The sequence below is a fragment of the Myotis myotis genome, unplaced genomic scaffold (assembly GCF_014108235.1).
Source record: "Myotis myotis isolate mMyoMyo1 unplaced genomic scaffold, mMyoMyo1.p scaffold_m19_p_1, whole genome shotgun sequence".
In the NCBI taxonomy this organism is placed as follows: Eukaryota; Metazoa; Chordata; class Mammalia; order Chiroptera; family Vespertilionidae; genus Myotis; species Myotis myotis.
In genome coordinates, this window is record NW_023416313.1 from 49,084,873 (window position 1) to 49,104,441 (window position 19,569).

General features: G+C 43.1%; 1 protein-coding gene and 1 long non-coding RNA gene across 2 annotated transcripts in view; both read right to left on the reverse strand.

Annotated features, from left to right (window-relative positions):
- PPEF2 (protein phosphatase with EF-hand domain 2) overlaps positions 1–12,558 on the reverse strand; it is a 38,061-nt gene extending 25,503 nt beyond the window's left edge. The window contains exons 1-2 of the mRNA XM_036336783.1: positions 11,645–12,558; positions 4,354–4,470 (exon numbers count right to left, since the gene is read on the reverse strand). Of these exons, the coding sequence (XP_036192676.1) occupies positions 4,354–4,408 (55 nt within the window). The 5' untranslated portion in view covers positions 4,409–4,470; positions 11,645–12,558. The remainder of the gene's footprint in view (positions 1–4,353; positions 4,471–11,644) is intronic.
- Positions 12,559–16,314: 3,756 nt separating this feature from the next.
- On the reverse strand, positions 16,315–18,498 carry LOC118670021. Its single transcript, XR_004972199.1, has 2 exons — positions 16,592–18,498; positions 16,315–16,491 (listed from the first exon to the last, which is right to left on the reverse strand). It is a non-coding gene; the product is annotated as an uncharacterized LOC118670021 (long non-coding RNA).
- Positions 18,499–19,569: the final 1,071 nt, after the last annotated feature.

Here is a 19,569-nt window from a genome sequence, read left to right on the forward strand (position 1 = left end):
GTGTAAATTCCACAACTAGAAGGAAAGAAAAGCACGCTGAGAGCCAGAGGCGCTGCGGAGGTGAAGTGCAGAGGTACGGCGGCGCGCGCTCGCGAGGAAAGGGGGTGGCACCTGAGGACGCGGCTGACTTTTTTGAGTCACAAACTCCCGACTGCTCTGAACTCCGGTTCCGGGAAGTCTCTGGGGACCCAGGACTCATACGGGGAGAGGCTGGTCTGTCCGGCAGCGAGCGAACTTGAGGGCGGCTTTCCCTCAGAGGTGCTTGCAGCCCTTACCGGGACACTGAGATGCGCGACTCCGGGCGGAGAATCGGCCATGGCTGCTTTCTCCGCCCTCTGACTCCCTGAGACCCCGCCCCACCCAGGCTGCGGCAGAGGCTTTTGCATGTGAATGTACCTAACTGCAGCCGAACCAGGCAGACCCGGAACTTCCAAGAGAAGGCCCAAGGCCCCGCAGCGGCTTGCATTGCTTCACAGCTGAGCCTCTTCGTGGCTCCTGCTGTGTGGCCTCAGGCAGAGGCTGAATTAGCACCTCCTTAGATCCAGGAGCCACTGTACCCAGTGATCAGAGGGGGTCCATCCAGACTGCAACTCCTCAGATCCATAAGGGACGCACTCAGGGAGCAGACTCAGTGAGCACCAAAGCCCCACTGAAGCAAGTCTTGCCCCAGAAGGGTGTCTTCAGCACAGAAGTTCTCCCACTTTAGACACAGCTGATTCTCACAGCCAATTGGCCTGGAGGTCAATTCCTCCCAGTGATTCTACAACAACCAAGGCACCAAGAGTGCACCAAGAGTGTCCACCCCAGGTAACTGGGGAGGCTGAGCTACTGGGCCCTACAGGACACCTGGCGCACAGGGCCACTCTATCAACACAGGGAAGCTGCCAAAATGCGGAGACAAAGAAACAGGTCACAAATGGCAGAAATGGAGGAAAGCAAACGATTGGATATAGAGTTTAAGGCCACGGTTATAAGGTTTTTCAAGAATTTTATGGAAACCGCCGATAAATTTAATGAATCCCTCAATAAGTATAGTGAGACCATGGAGGACATGAAAAAGGACCAACTAGAAATTAAGCATACACTGACTGAAATAAAGAATAATTTACAGAGATCCAGCAGCAGACAAGAGGATCCCAAGAATCAAGTCAAAGATTTGAAATACAAAGAAACAAAAAATACCCAACCGAAAAAGAAAAAAGAAAAGAGATTCCAAAAATATGAAGATAGTGTAAGGAACCTCTGGGACAACTTCAAGCGTACCAACATCAGAATTATAGGGGTACCAGAAGGAGAGAGAGGGCAAGATATTGAAAACCTTTTTGAAGAAATAATGACAGAAAACTTCCCATACCTGGTGAAAGAAATGGACTTACAAGTCCAGGAAGCGCAGAGAACCCCAAACAAAAGGAATCCAAAGAGGACCACACCAAGACACATCATAATTAAAATGCCAAGAGCAAAAGATAAAGAGAGAATCTTAAAAGCAGCAAGAGAAAGACAGTCAGTTACCTACAAGGGCGTACCCATATGACTGTCAGCTGATTTCTCAACAGAAACCATGCAGGCCAGAAGAGAGTGGCAAGAAATATTCAAAGTGATGAATAGCAAGAACCTGCAACCAAGATTACTTTATCCAGCAAAGCTATCATTCAGAATAGAAGGTCAGATAAAGAGCTTCACGGATAAGAAAAAGCTAAAGGAGTTCATCACCACCAAACCAGCATTATCTGAAATGCTGAAAGGTATTCTTTAAGAAGAGGAAGAAGAAAAAGGAACTCTTACCATTTGCCACAGCATGGATGGAACTTGAGAGCGGATAAATACCACAGGATCTCACTCATTTGTGGAATATAATGAACAACATAAGCTGATGAACAAGGACTGATCCAGAGACGGAGAGGCATTGATTGGACTGTCGGGACTTGGAGGGAAGGTAGGGGAGGGTGGGGGTAAGGGGGAAAGATCAACCAAAGGACTTATATGCAAGCATATAGGCCTAATCAATGGACATGGACAACGGGGGGGTGAGGGCATGAGCGGGGGTGGGGGGGGTGGGGGGTAGAGGGTAACGTGGGGACAAGGACACATATGTAATATCTTAATCAATAAAAAAAAATAAAAAAAAAAAGAACTGCAAAGGACTCTTAAAGAGTTTTCAGTAATCATATCGCTTATAATAGTATTTTTATATTATTCTGAAACTGTTCGTTAAATTTCATGGGACAGAGTAAATAATACTATATTGATGTCATTAAGGATAAAGAGAAAAGAGATCCTATATAATAGAAGGCTAATATGCAAATCAACCGAACGGCAGAATGACCAGTCGCTATGATGCACACTGACCACCAGGGGGCATGCTCAATGCAGGAGCTGCCCCCTGGTGGTCAGTGCACTTCCAAAGGGGGAGCACTGCTCAGCCAGAAGCCTGGCTCACGGCTGGCAAGCGCAGCGGCAGTGGCAGGGCCTCTCCTGCCTCCACTGCAGCGCTACGGAGCAGCAAGCCCAGTGGTAAGGAGCAGCCAGCAGGCAGGCAGTAAGGAGCGAAGGGTCCAAGACTGCGAGAGGGATGTCCAACTGCAAGAGGGCACAGGCCGGGCTGAGGGGACCACCACCACCCCCCCAAGTGCACATATTTCATGCACTGGGCCTCTAGTATAAATATATCAAGATTGATAAGTAAAAATATTGTGATCCTACATACAAATTGGTCATGATTATTTTTATTTAAATAATATATTTTTTCTGAATCTATTCACTAAAATAATGTAGAAATAATAACTGACCTGGTAGCAATGAATACCCTACACCCTGGAGAATAGCTATTCCTGGTCTGGGATCAAAAATGTGCAAGTTGAGCCTAGAACAAGGGTCCTCAAACTACGGCCCATGGGCCACATGCGGCCTGCTGAAAACATTTATCCGGCCCACTGGGTGTTTTTGCCATTGCTGCCTGTTGCTGAATTTGTTCATAGTTGTTTTTTTTAACTATAGTCCGGCCCTCCAACGGTCTGAGGGACGGTGAACTGGCCCCCTGTTTAAAAAGTTTGAGGACCCTGGCTAGGACATATTGCCCAACTACAAAGCAAGGAATCTGCAAGCTTACAGAGATGCACAGGCCCCTGTAAACAAGGTGCTGTCACTATTCCCTTTGCCTCCTCCCACACCTCCACTGCTCTCCTTAGCCTCCTTTGCTGGATCAGCCTCTTTCTACCTGATGCTTAAGTACTGGTATAAGTTTGGCTTTGTCCTAGGCCCTGGTCTCTGATCTGGTTTTACTCTCACTCTAGGCTACTTCAGTGACCCTCATGGCTTCAACAACCACCTACACTCTGATGCCTTCCAAATGCACATATCTCCAGCCCAACATTCCCCCAAATGCAGATCTGAATATGCAGCTGCCTACTTAGCACTTCCACTTGCATGTCTCATGGGCACCTCCAACCCAGAGTGCAGAAACTCATCAGCAGCATGTATAAACTCATCATCTTCCCTCTAGTCAAAATTGGTTCTTCTCCTTTATCATTACCTCAGTAAGTGGTATTATCATCTACACAGTGTTGATAGCCGGAAACCTGGAGATCATTCTTGACGGATCCTTCTCCCTCACCTCATACATCTAATCAGTTAGATTTTGTCAAATCCACCTCCTGAATATTATTGTAGTTTACCCTATTCTCTCCATCTCTACTGCCACCAACTCTGGACTAAGACGTCATCACCTCTTGCTTAGATGACTTTGGTAGCTTCTAAACTGTTCTTTCTTCTCCTTCTCTTACCCCCTTCAATCCCTTCTTCATGGAAGCCAGAAGAGTCTTTTAAATAAGGGTCTTTTAATATTAAAATCTTATTATAGAACTCTTATTTTTAATTCCTCAATGGGTCCCTCATGCCTTTAGGATAAAGTTTAAAATTCTATAAGATCTCAGTGCTTTGGGCTCTGTCTACCTCAGCAGCCTCATGTCATGCTACCCTCTATCTCACTCACTTCAAACCATTTAGTTCCTTGAATATGCTTCCCTCCTACCTACTTCATGACCTTTGTGCTGTACCCTCTACCCGGAATGCTCTTTCATCCCTTTTTTGCCCAACCCATGTCACTCACTTATATAGTTTGGGATAAACCCCAATGAACAGCCTGACCCCTTGAGTGTATTTTAATTCTGTCAAATATACTTCACCAAGTCTTAAGATACTCAGCTGAACATTCTACTGGTCATAGCACAAGAAGAAGCTGAAGAGTTGCATGAGGAAAATATATTGGTTTTTGCTTCTATCATGACAAGTCCCTCCTTTGCAACATAAACTTTGGGGTACCCAGAACTAGCTCGGAAGGTGGGAAGCACATACCTTTTTCTGCATTCTGGAAAGCAAAATGGTGGTGGGTTGAGGCGCCACTTCCCATGGTATAAGAACAATGTTTCTTCAGGGCTCAGATAGCAAGTCCAAGGAAAAGTGAATTGTTTGCTGACAAAAGGAAGAGGATATCTTCAATAGGGAGGTTCAGGCAGAGTATTAGTTCAGGTGCAGCAAATTATCTATGAACCTTGTCTCCCACATAATAAAAAAATTTGAGACTATCACCTCTCCAGTCTCAGTGCATGTGGTGTACCTGCCCTGAAAAGTCCCTCCATTTGTCAGTACATATCTCTCTTGTGCTTTGTACTTTTCTACTAGCTTTTCCCTTACAGTCAAGAAACATACAGAAGTCTCCTCTCTTCTCAAAGCAGTCCATCATCACCATCATCATCATCGTCGTCATCATCATCATTGTCATCATTGTCATCACTATCCTTTGACCTCCCATATTCCTCCAGCTATAACCCAACCTCTCTTTTCTTCACCTCCAGGAGTAGACTACATATTTTCTCCTTAATTCCTCTTCTGACTTTAGACTACTTTTTAGAGCAACTTGCTGTCGTCAGAACAGCAAGGCCATCTGCCTCCACAAGCCACCCCTTAATTATAATTCTACTCCTTGGGCTTCCAGGAGGCCAGACCCCCTTGTATTTACTCCTGCCTCTCTATTTACACTTTCTCCTTTTTGAGCTCGTTTTTCTCTGTCCCTTTCTCAAATGTTGATTTTTATTTGTAATCTAGTCTCAAATGTCAGCTCTCACTCTGTACAAACTCCCTGGATGATTTAATTAATTATCACATTTTTCAACTATCAATTCCCACCTCTCAAATTCATCCAAGGCCATCCCTAAACAACAGCCCCATATACCCAGCTTCCTGCTAAACTTTCACTGGAGTGTCTTGGATTCCATGTATCACAAATAGAGCTCATCTTCTCAAAAGCCTACTTTTCCAGCCTCATCTCCTTTCTTCAAACTCTGCGCTTTGACCACCATGACCTTTGTGGTTTTGCTCTTACCTGGAATAATCTTCCTATCCCATCCTTTCTAACTTGTCCAACTCCACTCATTCCTTAAGGCTCCCCTTAGGCATCACCTCTCTTAAGGAAGCCAGTTGGACATGCCCCCCTCTGAGGTCCTGAATATTCTATTCACATCTCCATCACTATAATACCATATTAAAAATTTCTACTTTGTGTCTTTCTTTTTTTTTTTTTTGTAAGTACTTTTTTTTTAAATATATTTTTTATTGATTAAGATATTACATATGTGTCCTTGTCCCCACGTTACCCTCTACCCCCCCCCACTCATGCCCTCACCCCCCCCCCCCCCGTTGTCCATGTCCATTGATTAGGCCTATATGCTTGCATATAAGTCCTTTGGTTGATCTTTCCCCCTTACCCCCACCCTCCCCTACCTTCCCTCCAAGTCCCGACAGTCCAATCAATGCCTCTCAGTCTCTGGATCAGTCCTTGTTCATCAGCTTATGGTGTTCATTATATTCCACAAATGAGTGAGATCCTGTGGTATTTATCCGCTCTCCAGTTCCATCCATGCTGTGGCAAATGGTAAGAGTTCCTTTTTCTTCTTCCTCTTCTTAAAGAATACCTTTCAGCATTTCAGATAATGCTGGTTTGGTGGTGATGAACTCCTTTAGCTTTTTCTTATCCGTGAAGCTCTTTATCTGACCTTCTATTCTGAATGATAGCTTTGCTGGATAAAGTAATCTTGGTTGCAGGTTCTTGCTATTCATCACTTTGAATATTTCTTGCCACTCTCTTCTGGCCTGCATGGTTTCTGTTGAGAAATCAGCTGACAGTCATATGGGTACGCCCTTGTAGGTAACTGACTGTCTTTCTCTTGCTGCTTTTAAGATTCTCTCTTTATCTTTTGCTCTTGGCATTTTAATTATGATGTGTCTTGGTGTGGTCCTCTTTGGATTCCTTTTGTTTGGGGTTCTCTGCGCTTCCTGGACTTGTAAGTCCATTTCTTTCACCAGGTATGGGAAGTTTTCTGTCATTATTTCTTCAAAAAGGTTTTCAATATCTTGCCCTCTCTCTCCTTCTGGTACCCCTATAATTCTGATGTTGGTACGCTTGAAGTTGTCCCAGAGGTTCCTTACACTATCTTCATATTTTTGGAATCTCTTTTCTTTTTTCTTTTTCGGTTGGGTATTTTTTGTTTCTTTGTATTTCAAATCTTTGACTTGATTCTTGGGATCCTCTTGTCTGCTGCTGGATCTCTGTAAATTATTCTTTATTTCAGTCAGTGTATGCTTAATTTCTAGTTGGTCCTTTTTCATGTCCTCCATGGTCTCACTATACTTATTGAGGGATTCATTAAATTTATCGGCGGTTTCCATAAAATTCTTGAAAAACATTATAAACGTGGCCTTGAACTCTATATCCAATCGTTTGCTTTCCTCCATTTCTGCCATTTGTGACCTGTTTCTTTGTCTCCGCATTTTGGCAGCTTCCCTGTGTTGATAGAGTGGCCCTGTGCGCCAGGTGTCCTGTAGGGCCCAGTAGCTCAGCCTCTCCAGTTACCTGGGGTGGACACTCTTGGTGCACTCTTGGTGCCTTGGTTGTTGTAGAATCACTGGGAGGAATTGACCTCCAGGCCAATTGGCTGTGAGAATCAGCTGTGTCTAAAGTGGGAGAACTTCTGTGCTGAAGACACCCTTCTGGGGCAAGACTTGCTTCAGTGGGGCTTTGGTGCTCACTGAGTCTGCTCCCTGAGTGTGTCCCTTATGGATCTGAGGAGTTGCAATCTGGATGGTCCCCCTTTGACCACTCGGTACAGTGGCTCCTGGATCTAAGGAGGTGCTAATTCAGCTTCTGCCTGAGGCCACACAGCAGGAGCCACGAAGAGGCTCAGCTGTGAAGCAATGCAAGCCGCTGCGGGGCCTTGGGCCTTCTCTTGGAAGTTCCGGGTCTGCCTGGCTGGGCTGCAGTTAGGTACATTCACATGCAAAAGCCTCTGCCGCAGCCTGGGTGGGGCGGGGTCTCAGGGAATCAAAGGGCGGATCAGGGAGCTATGGCTGATTCTCCGCCCGGAGTCACGGGTCTCAGTGACCCGCTAATTGCTGCAAGCACCTCTGAGGAAAAGCCGCCTTCAAGTTCGCCTGCTGCCGGACAGACCAGCTTCTCCCCGTATGAGACCTGGGTCCCCAGAGACTTCCCGGAACCGGAGTTCAGAGCAGTCGGGAGTTTGTGATTCAAAAAGACAGCCGCGTCCTCAGGTGCCACCCCCTTTCCTCGCGCGCGCGAGCCGCCGTACCTCTGCACTTCACCTCCGCAGCGCCTCTGGCTCTCAGCGTGCTTCTCTTTCCTTCTAGTTGTAGAATTTACACTCAGCCAGCCTTTCTGTTGTTCTGGATGATGTTTGCTCAGTCCTTTGCGGTAATTTTCAATTGTTGTGGGAGGCGACAATTTCCCGGTGTTTACCTATGCCGCCATCTTAGTTTCTCCTCTACTTTGTGTCTTTCTACCATTGGACTGTGAGTTCCTTCAGAGCAAAGACTGGGTGTGTGCAAATTCGCCATTTTTATATCCAGGACTTAGCATGGCGCCTGACACTAATAGGAATTCAATAAATATTAATTTAATTAACTTTATGCCATATTAATTTTTATACAACAAAGATGAATCTTTCTCTAGCTCTTCTTCAGGAATCAATGTGAGATGTACTGACAATGTCAACAGTGGATTTCATTTCAATATTTTCTCCCCTCCCTCACTTCTACCTCACTCTCCTTCCTCTATTTTTGAAGGTTATTATATTGGGGATGGTCAACAAATTATCTTTTTCTTTGCAAATCCAAATGAAAGGCCCACCTTACTTTTGTTGACTGACTTTTAAAAAGTTAATATTCAAAGAAGACTATAATTTCTTTTCTTGTGAGCAAAATTGTTTCCAGATATAAGAGATGTCATGTAGTCCTAGCCAGTACTCAGTTGTTAGAGCACCGGCCCATGGACTGAAGGGTCTCAGGTTTGATTCTGGTTAAGGGCACATACTTCAGCTGCAGGTTCGCAGCCCCAGGTGGGGACACATGCATGGGGCTACCAATCGATGTGTCTCTCTCACATTGATATTTCTCTGTCTCTGTCTCTCCCCCTTCCTTCCACTCTCTCTAAAAATCAATGGAAAAAATAGCCTCAGGTGAGGATTAACAAAAAGAAAAAAAGAAAGAAAGAAAGAAAAGATGTCATGTAATCAGAATCTGAGCAGGAGGTAAAGTGAGAAGCCAACATGAACAAATCAACCAAACTCCCCACACACTTTTAGAGCTGGAAGGGGCATCAGCAATGATTGAGTCTGTCAGTGACTCATAAACTGCTTTGATAATTAATAAACTCCCTAGAGAGCCACGTTGTATATTGAAGCCGTTGGATTTTGGAAGTGCATAGATGGGGTGGAGAATTCCAACTCAGCTTCTCACTAGATCTTAACCATTTAACCTCTCCGTTTTCTCACTTATCTATTACTGAGAAAAAATAAATATGTTTAAAGTGCTTTCAATAAACAGTAGAACCTCAATATATGGACCGAATCTGATATTATATTTATTTTAAAATATTAACAATAAAAAAAAAAAAAAACATGTCCCTGGCTCCAATTCAGGAGGCAGTATAAGACATACTATCTCGCTGAAACCAGTTTGGCTCAGTGGATAGAGCATCAGCCTGTAGACTGAAAGGTCCCAGGTTTGATTCCGGTCAAGGGCATGTACCTGGGTTGCGGGCACATCCCCAGTGGGAGATGTGCAGGAGGCAGCTGATCGATGTTTCTCTCTCATCGATGTTTCTAACTCTCTCTCTTCCTTCCTCTCTGTAAAAAATCAATAAAATATATTAAAAAAAAAAAAAAAAGACATACTATCTCAATGCAGCATTGTTATGAACTGAGTGTCAGGGCTCCCCTAACCTATATGTTGGCATCCTAACCTCCAATATGATTGTATTAGGAGGTGGGGCCCTTGGAAAGTAATTAAGTTTCGATGAGGTCATGAAAGTAGAGCCCCCATGATGGCACCAGTGTCCTTATAAGAAGAGAAACCAGAGCACTCTCTCTTTAACGGGAAGGTGGCTCTCACTAGGAACCAAATCTACTGGCACCTTGATCTTGGACTACTCAGCCTTCAGAACTGTGAGAAATAAATGTTTGTCGTCTAAGCCACCCAATCTATGGTATTTTGTTATAGCAGCCTGAGCTAAGCATAAACCGATGTGAAGGTTACTGAATATTGCTGGGTGAAGGCTTGTTGTTATCACATAAGTTCTCTTTTGCCCTTCAGATATCTTGTTTCTTATGTGCTTATAAATCCAAATACAGTGGTAGAATAAGACAAATCATCTATCCTATAAAAAAGTGTTGAAGGTAGAAATATGACACTGCTATAGAGTGAGAAAGTAATAACTCTCATGAGCCAAGAAACAACTTGAAACAACCTCTAGGAGTGAAAGGAATAAAGTCTCCCATCAGGCAGCATATCCAGTTGTAACTAACTCTGGGTCCCCGAGGACAAAAGGGATGTGCTTTCATATATCATGGGGGAGCGGAGCGGGGCCCCCAGCTGTTACTATGCCTGGGCTCCCTGCTCTGGGGCTCCAGGCCTCATCTGTTTCCCTGCCGTGTATGGGTCATGGTGACTCTATTTCAGGATTGTTATGAGGGTGAAATAAGGTTACATATGAGGAGTACTTTGCAAAGTTTTTCATTGTCATTTAAAACATAGAGGAGCTTTTTAATTGACACTTTCAGAAATTTCTTTAAAATTGTCTTCCCTCAAATTAAAAGCACCTTAAATGGTTATCAGTACAGAGTTGACAAAATACATCATGGTAAATTAAAAACAATGGGATAGCATTTAGCCATGAGCAGCCATGACAAAGGCTAGTCTACATGGACTAGTATGAAAATATCTCCAAGATATAGTGTTACATGAAGAAAAGCAAATTGCAAAACAGAATGCTTAATGTCGTCTCAGCTACATAAAATATATGCCCGTAAGTGTCTAATCAAAGAGTATACACCAAACTGTGAACAGTGATGGCCTCTGGAGAATGGGTGGGTGGGAAGTTTTCATTTTTAACGTACGTACTTCTATTATGTCTTTTATAATTAAAAATCATAAACTATATTTTTCAAAAATTTTTGCATATAAGAAATAAATTAGAAAAAGACACTGAAGAGGGCATAGAGGGGATAAATGGTGATGGAAAAAATAAAATAAAATAAATTTTTTTAAAAGAAAGACACTGACTAAATAGGTATCACATTCAGCTGCGTTAAGATAAGAAAGTGAACCCAACTGGTGTGGCTCAGTGGTTGAGTGTTCACCGATGAACCAGGAGCTCATACTGGGGTTGTGGGCTCGACCCCTAGTTGGGGGCTGCCTTGGGGTTTGCAGGAAGCAGCTGATCAATGATTCTCTCTCATCATTGATGTTTCTCTCTCTCTCTCCCTCTCTGAAATCAATACAAGTTTATTTTTTTAAAGATAAAAAAGTGATATTGTCTGCAGACCAGCTGAGAATATTTTAGAAGTCATAAAGAAAAATGAAGAGAAAAGAGCAATAAAATAATTCTCAAGGCAAAAAGTGAAAACTTCGTAAGATCGTGAAAAATTAACTTGACGTGGCCTCAGATTGTTGGATTATTCAGCACCTTTGGTAACTACTAGCTGTTTCTCTGCTAGTGAGGCCCCTGCCAAGCCTGCTTCCCAGGTATCCAGCACATCTCCACTGCATGGTGGAGACGCCATGTCCCTCTAGGACAGTGGTTCTCAACCTTCTGGCCCTTTAAAGATAGTTCCTCATGTTGTGACCCAACCATAAAATTATTTTCGTTGCTACTTCATAACTGTAATGTTGTTAGTGTTATGAATCATCATGTAAATATCTGATATGCAGGATGGTCTTAGGCGACCCTGTGAAAGGGTCGTTCGACCGCCAAAGGGGTCGCGACCCACAGGTTGAGAACTAGAGCAGTGATCTAGCACCATTCATATCTGACATTATCATTAAAAAGTGTAGGTAATTGTTTATCTGCCCACTAAGTGAACCCCCAAAATAGAAGGAAGATTCACCCAGGGCTTAACGACCTTGAACACGCAGAGCAAAGACCCTCTCGGGGTGAGTCAATGAGATAAACAAAGGGGTTTTCTCTGTCCTCTGTCCCCAAACCAAACCTATTTGCTTATTTCCTGTGTGAAAATACGTTTGTTGTCCTCATGGTCTCATCCATTTCTGTACTTCAGGCCAGAAAGAAAGCTCTTACCTTCTTCGGTATTTTCACTATGAGGCGCAAGGCAGGAGCCACGTTAACACACAGGTGTGCTCCACATCCTGACTTCACAGTTGGCTGAGGGATCCCTGGGTTGATCTTCCAGATCTAGAATCCAATAAATAAAGTACAGGCCTTGTCTGACACACCTCCTCCCCAAAAGGCAATGAGGACGTCCACTGCCCTGGCCACGCATCAGGGCTCCCCGCCTCGTGGCAGTATACACCCCGGGACCTCAGTCAGATCAGGCCTGCAGGAGGATTTGAAAGGGGAGACTGCATAGTCAGTACCTCCCTCATACGCAGGCTAACTTCTGAAGACAGTTTCTCCACCGCTCACTCCCACCCGTCCAGACTGTTAAACCTTCTTGCTCTCCTGGATTAGGAGGCTGTTTCCCAAGCCCTGTCTGAGCTCCTTAACCCAGAAATAGAAGAGTGCTGACCAGGCAGAGGGGACTGGGGGCTCGGGACACCGAACCTGGAGGGGTCCATGCTGAAGCCAAGCAGGAGACAAAGGCATTCTTCCTTGTAGCTGGCTTGTTTCTGTTTGCAAAACTTGATTAAAACACCCTGCCCTTCCTCATTTACTCCTGTCATGGATGCTTTTTCCCTAAGATATGACCAAAACCACTGTAAATCACTATTCCCAGACAGCATAGTTTTAAAATAAATCTTAAGATGCCCATATATGTCCTGGTAGGTACTAAATATTCCTTGGGAATTTGCAAAGAAACCTATACTCTGCTTACTAACATATAGTTAGTAGGTCAAGCTTGTTAATCACGTTACTCTAATCCTCTTTATCCATATTCTTCCTGATCTGCCCATCTTTGAAAAACATGTTTTAGAGCAGCGGTTCTCAACCTGTGGGTCGTGACCCCTTTGGCAGTCGAACGACCCTTTCACAGGGGTCGCTTAAGACCATCCTGCATATCAGATATTTACATGACGATTCATAACACTAACAACATTACAGTTATGAAGTAGCAACGAAAATAATTTTATGGTTGGGTCACAACATGAGGAACTGTCTTTAAAGGGCCAGAAGGTTGAGAACCACTGTTTTTTAGAGATTTCTATACATACAGATTTAACAATTTATCCTTGGAGTTCTGAATCTTTGCATTATATGTTTTGATGCTATGTAATTAAATAATTAGATTAAACCATATAAAATCGCTATTGGCAATTACTAGATCATTATAATACATGAAGGTTTATGGTTGTTTTATTTTCTTGGTAGAGGGTGACTTATCAAAATAAAATGAAACCCTTAGGAAGCCTTTTTGCCTTGATTTCTCTTTTGTCCAATATTAATATTTTCACATTGTCTTAATGCTTGTGAGTGGTTGACTGCTAACATTTTTTCTCCAAATTAACTAAAAGTTAAGACTGATACAATGCTCTATTATTGAGAGTATGAGGGAAAAGGCCCTCTCCATTCACTACTGGTGGGAATGTGGATTATCTCACATTTTTGGAATTAAACTAGATTAACTTTTAACTGAGACTTAGAAAATTATAATTTTTACTTTACTAAATTTGTAATATGTAAACTCTTTGGTCCAGCAATCCCACTTAGAAGTATCTGATAAAACTATATACCCACACAAAAATGTATATAAAAATGTTCATTAACATAGTCTGTGATCATGAAATATTAGAAACAACTTTTGAAAAGTTAAAAAATTGTAGAATGGTTAAATATCTTTTTCTTTTTCTTTTTTTTAAGCACATCAGTGCCCTTGCCGGGTGGTTCAGTTGGTCATTGAGTACACCACAAGGTTGTGGGTTCAGTTCCAGTCTGGGCACATACCTAGGCTGCAAGTTTAATCCGCATTGTCTAAGGGAGGCAATTGATTGATATTTCTCTCACATCTATGTTTCTCTCTCTCACTCTCTATAGTCCTCCCTCTCTCTCTAAAATCAATAAAAACATATCCTCCGTTGAGGAAGAAAGAAAGAAAAAAAGCAGATAAGTATCCTCTGTCATGAAAAGGTGCTCATGTTTTTTAAGTGAAAAGGCAAACTGCTGAAATAGAAGGGTGGGCAATAGCAGGTTTACAGTTGTAATACAAATAGAAATCCAGAGAGAGAACCAAGATGGCGGCATAAGTTAACGCCGAAGTTTGCTGCCTTGAACAACTACTTCAAAAGTGAAACTAAAAAACGGAACAGACATCACCCAGAACCACAGGAACGCTGGCTGAGTGGAAGTCCTACAACTAGGAGGAAAGAGAAACGCATATGGACACTCAGAGGAGGCGCAGTGCTGAAGTCAAACTCTGAGGTGCGGAGTGCGCGGAGCGGGCTGGTGGCAGAGGGCGCGGTTGGCGTTTTCAATTGGGAGGGAGTTGCAGACTCTGAGCTCCAGATACAGGCGAGTCTTTAGGGACCCAGACTCAAACGGGAGAAGCGGGACTGTCTGGCTTCGGTCAGAGCGAGTGCAGCTTTCTCTCCGAGGTTTGCAGCGGGTGCTGGGACTCAGAGAGGCAGAGCCCCTGGGGACAGGACTGAGAGCCGCCATAACCACTCTCTCTGGCCCACCCTGTTGATCCTGTGCAACCCGCCCCGCCCAAGCCCTGCACAGAGGCATTTGCCGGATAGCCTCAGGCAAAGGCTAGATTAGCACCTCCCTAGAGGACAGAAGTTCTCTCACTGCTGACACAGCTGATTCTCATAGCCACTTGGCCTGGAGGTCAAACCCTCCCTGGTATTAGCTACAACAATCAAGGTTTAACTATAAGACTGCGCACAAAGACCACTAGGGGGTGCACCAAGGAAGCATAACAAAATGTGGAGACAAAGAAACAGGACAAAATTGTCAATGGAAGATATAGAGTTCAGAACCACACTTTTAAGGTCTCTCAAGAACTGTTTAGAAGCCGCCGATAAACTTAATGAGATCTACAAGAAAACTAATGAGACCCTCGATGTTATATTGGGGAACCAACTAGAAATTAAGCATACACGGACTGAAATAACGAATATTATACAGACTCCTGACAGCAGACCAGAGGAGCGCAAGAATCAAGTCAATGATTTGAAATGCGAGGAAGCAAAAAACACCCAACCGGAAAAGCAAAATGAAAGAAGAATCCAAAAATGCGAGGATAGTGTAAGGAGCCTCTGGGACAGCTTCAAGCGTACCAACATCCGAATTATAGGGGTGCCAGAAGATGAGAGAGAGCAAGATATTGAAAACCTATTTGAAGAAATAATGACAGAAAACTTCCCCCACCTGGTGAAAGAAATGGACTTACAGGTCCAAGAAGCGCGGAGAACCCCAAACAAAAGGAATCCAAAGAGGACCACACCAAGACACATCATAATTAAAATGCCAAGAGCAAAAGATAAAGAGAGTCTTAAAAGCAGCAAGAGAAAGAAACTCAGTTACCTACAAGGGAATACCCATACGACTGTCAGCTGATTTCTCAACAGAAACTTTGCAGGCCAGAAGGGAGTGGCAAGAAATATTCAAAGTGATGAATACCAAGAATCTACAATCAAGATTACTTTATCCAGCAAAGCTATCATTCAGAATTGAAGGTCAGATAAAGAGCTTCACAGATAAGGAAAAGCTAAAGGAATTCATCACCACCAAACCAGGATTATATGAAATGCTGAAAGGTATCCTTTAAGAAGAGGAAGAAGAAGAAAAAGGTAAAGATACAAATTATGAACAACAAATATGCATCTATCAACAAGTGAATCTAAGAATCAAGTGAATAAATAATCTGATGAACAGAATGAACTGGTGATTATAATAGAATCAGGGACTGACTATTCTTGGGGGGGAAAGGGGTGTGGGAGATGCGGGAAGAGACTGGACAAAAATCGTGCACCTATGGATGAGGACAGTGGGTGGGGAGTGAGGGCAGAGGGTGGGGCGGGAACTGGGAGGAGGGGAGTTATGGGGGGGAAAAAAGAGGAACAAATGTAATAATATGAACAATAAAGATTTAATTAAAAAAATAATAAAATAAAAAAACAACAAATAATATAACAATAATAATACAAGAATAAACTATTTCATGTACTCACAACTATAAACCTATTTTTGCCCACCCCTTTCTAGCCTGAAGTATATTATTACTGCATTAGCCTCACAAATTACCTATTGACTATAACTAAATGATGGTAATTTTTTTAAAAAATATATTTTATTGATTTTTCACAGAGAGGAAGGGAGAGAGATAGAGAGTCAGAAACATCGATGAGAGAGAAACATCAATCAGCCGCCTCCTGCACATCTTCCAGTGGGGATGTGCCCGCAACCCAGGTACATGCCCTTGACCGGAATCGAACCTGGGACCTTTTAGTCCACAGGCCGACGCTCTATCCACTGAGCCAAACCGGTTTCGGCATGGTAATTTTTTTTAAAGGCTTGAAATCGAAATGTTTCCTGTTGGGCACAAGCACAGAAGCTGAGCCTGCTCATTCAATTGCCCTTAATGGAGATATAATAACCATTGGGATCTTTTCCAAATCCTTCGGTATTAGATGAGTTTTTTTGCAATTAGTGCAGCAGTAGCTTTTGGTTTTGAAGTCCCTGCAGCCATAACTTTGACTTTAAGCAGCTGATTACTTCCTCCAGTAGTAGATTAGATGATTTCTTATAACCACGTGAAATTTTTGTTCAGGTTTTTGTTTTGGGTTTTTTTTGGGGGGGGGAGGGGGGCGGGTAGATCTTCATTTATTCAAGGTCTTCTTGATGACTTGCCTCAGCCAGAATTGGCTGGTAGGTTTCACCTTGTGTGACAACTTGGTACACTGGGTTGAGATCGCGAGACCACATTTTGCTCAGTGGGAAAAGGTATCCTGCTCAGCTAGTGATGTCAGCTATGGAAAAAGAATGGATATTAGTGACGGCTGTGCATCAGCCATCAAGTCAGGATAGTAAAGCCTTACGTTACCTTTACAAATCCACTAAGGTACCTACCCTTAATGTGTGAAGGAAAACTCTACTTCTCCCTCTTTAAGTTTAGTGAACCTGGTTTGTGTATTTAACTGGACAAAAGACAGATTAACAGGAAGAAAGGAAAACAATTTTATTAATTTTGTATGTGCACAGGAGTGGGGAAAAGTATCACTATTTAATATATTGGCATTGCCCTGATGTCCCAGCATCATAAGAAAGAGAAATCAACAGATGTCCCACTCCCCACTGCTGCCTCTCTTGTTCTCCCTCCCTTCCATCCTCCCTCCTCCTCATAGGTCTGAATGAGGACTATCTCATGCAGATTTTCCACCTGTCAGTTCCTCTAAGATTGAAATTTTATGCTAAATGTTCATGTGGGGGTGGAAGATCCACATGGATTCTCAAAGGGGGTTGATGACTCCAAGAGAGGTGAAGACAGTGGCATGGAGCATGTCAGACAACCCTGGTCCTCACCATGTCCTAGGCCCTACGTGGTGTCCCCTGAGCACCTCCTATTGAATCCTCCCACGGGGACTACAATGAAGTGCTGCGCCCAGACTTGACACTAGTGGGGGTTCAGTGAGTGAATCTATGCAACAGCCAATGCTGAACTGTCCAATCCCATCCCTTAACTCTTACTTCCTCATCTATCAGAAAGAGGAGAGGGTTCTATGATTTATTTCACTCTGTGCCATTAAAGGGTATTTTTAGAAAGAAAATATAATCATGTGACCATAATGACCTCTTCTGCACTTGGGGGGTAGGGGAAAAGAGAGAGGGAGAAGTTCTCTGGTATCTTTCATAAGAGCACTAAGCCGATCATGAGGCCCCACTCACATGACTGTATCTAACCCTAATTATTTCCCAACCGCCCCCATTACATTGTGGGTTAGGGCTTTAGCATATACATTTTGGGTAACACGAATATTCAGTCCATACCACTGAGCAACTTAGTGAAACTGTGAGTCTTAGTTTCTTCCTGGAACTCATTATACCTACCTAGAAGGGTCTTGAGAGGATTAAATAAATTTTAATGTACATGTATAAATCTGCTTAGGCTGAGTTATGCTATGGAAACAAATGACTCCCAGAGGTCAACGGCTTACAACATCCAAGGGTACTTGTTCATGTTCACATCCTCAGCATGTCAGCTGTGCTCTGCTCCAAATCTTTATTCCAAGAGCAATACTGAAGAAGTGGCTTCCGTCTGGGACAGGCAGGTCTCATGGCAAAGGGAATAGAGAGATGGCGGAACCTCTCAGGGGCTCTCAGAACTGCTCAGAAATGCCATCACTTGCATTCACATTTCAACAGCCAAAGCAAGTCATGGCCAAGCTAATGCAAAGTACAGTGCTTCCATAGGGACAGGCCAAATAAATATTTTAGCAACCATACAATCTATCACAGTACATAAAAGTATAACCAGTAACTGCTAGTGTCCTTCCCTCCTGATCCTGCTGAGGAAGACAGTGGTAGAGCATGCCAAGGCAGTGCGAAGCCATAGTTAGCCGTCTAGATTCTGGAGATGACTGCCTGAGTTTGAATCCGGACTCTGCCATTTTCCAGCTGTGTGACTCTGGGCAAGTTTATTTAACTTCTGTGCCTCAATATCCTCCTCTGTAAAATAGGAATAATAACAGTATCTATGCCACAGAGCTGTGGATTAAGTTAGTTCATGTATGTAAAGTGTTTAGAGCAGTGCATGGCATATAGTAAACCCTATATAATTAACTACTGCTACGGCTGCTGTTATTGTTATTACTGAAGAAGCCTGGCTTGAAGTCAAAAGTTGATTTAAAATTCCAGCTTATCCCACTAATCGGTTTGGCTCAGTGGATAGAGCATCAGCCTGTGGACTGAAGGGTCCCAGGTTTGATTCCAGTCAAGGGCATGTACCTGGGTTGTGGGCACATCCCCAGTAGGGGGTGTGCAGGAGGCAGCCGATCGATGTTTCTCTCTCATTGATGTTTCTAACTCTCTATCCCTCTCCCTTCCTCTCTGTAAAAAAGCAATAAAATATATTTTTAAAAATAAAATTCCAGCTTATCATTCTGTTAATGACCTTGAGCAAGTCACTTAATTTCTGAGTATTGGTTATTTTTTCATCTGTAAAATTGAAGTAGCACTCATTTCTAGAGAGGCAGTGTAGGGCATGTCTCCGGACCTGGACTACTTGGAATCTGATTCCAACTATACCACTTTCAAGTTGTGTGAGTTGAGGCAAGTTACTTAACCCGTGTGCTCCAATTGCATTACCTGTAAAATCAGAATAATAATCACACCTTGTGTTCATAGGAATGTTGTGGGAGTTAAATGGTTAATATATGTAAATGTAAATATATAAATACATATATATATATATATATATATATATATATATATATATATATATACACACACACACATATATATATGTAAATGTGTTAGAACAGTGCCTGGCTCTTGGGAAATGACCGGTAACTGGATGGCACACATAAGTGCTTAGTAAGTTTCACTAGTATTCTTTTCTCACAGGGCTTTGAGGATTGACTAAATAATAGGCATGAAGGTGCTTTATATAATGTACTAGTCAAGTGTGAAGACAGGAATCTGCAGTGTAGACTTCTATGGCTATGTAATTAGGATTAATCAGATTACTCGGCATCAGTGAACACTTTTAAAAGTGTATCCAGTTCAGAGTGACCCTCTTCAATGCCTCCTTGAGGTGTGAATGGGTCCCGGCTGCTATTTTTGGAGCTTGTGAATTACAGAAGCAAAAGCTGGCCCTCTGCCCTGCTTCCAGTAGGACAGAGCACTTTGCACCCTGAGATGAAAAGAGATTGCCGTCATCCTAACTGGTTCTTAACTCCAAAATAATAAAGCCGAGAATTTCCTGCAAACCTGGACGTGCTAACCAAAACCATTTCATCTCTAAGTTCTGCTATGCTGGCATTCACAGGCGCACCATGGCCTTTGTGAAACTGACAGTCATGTGGGGAAGTTACTGTCTTCCCACCATA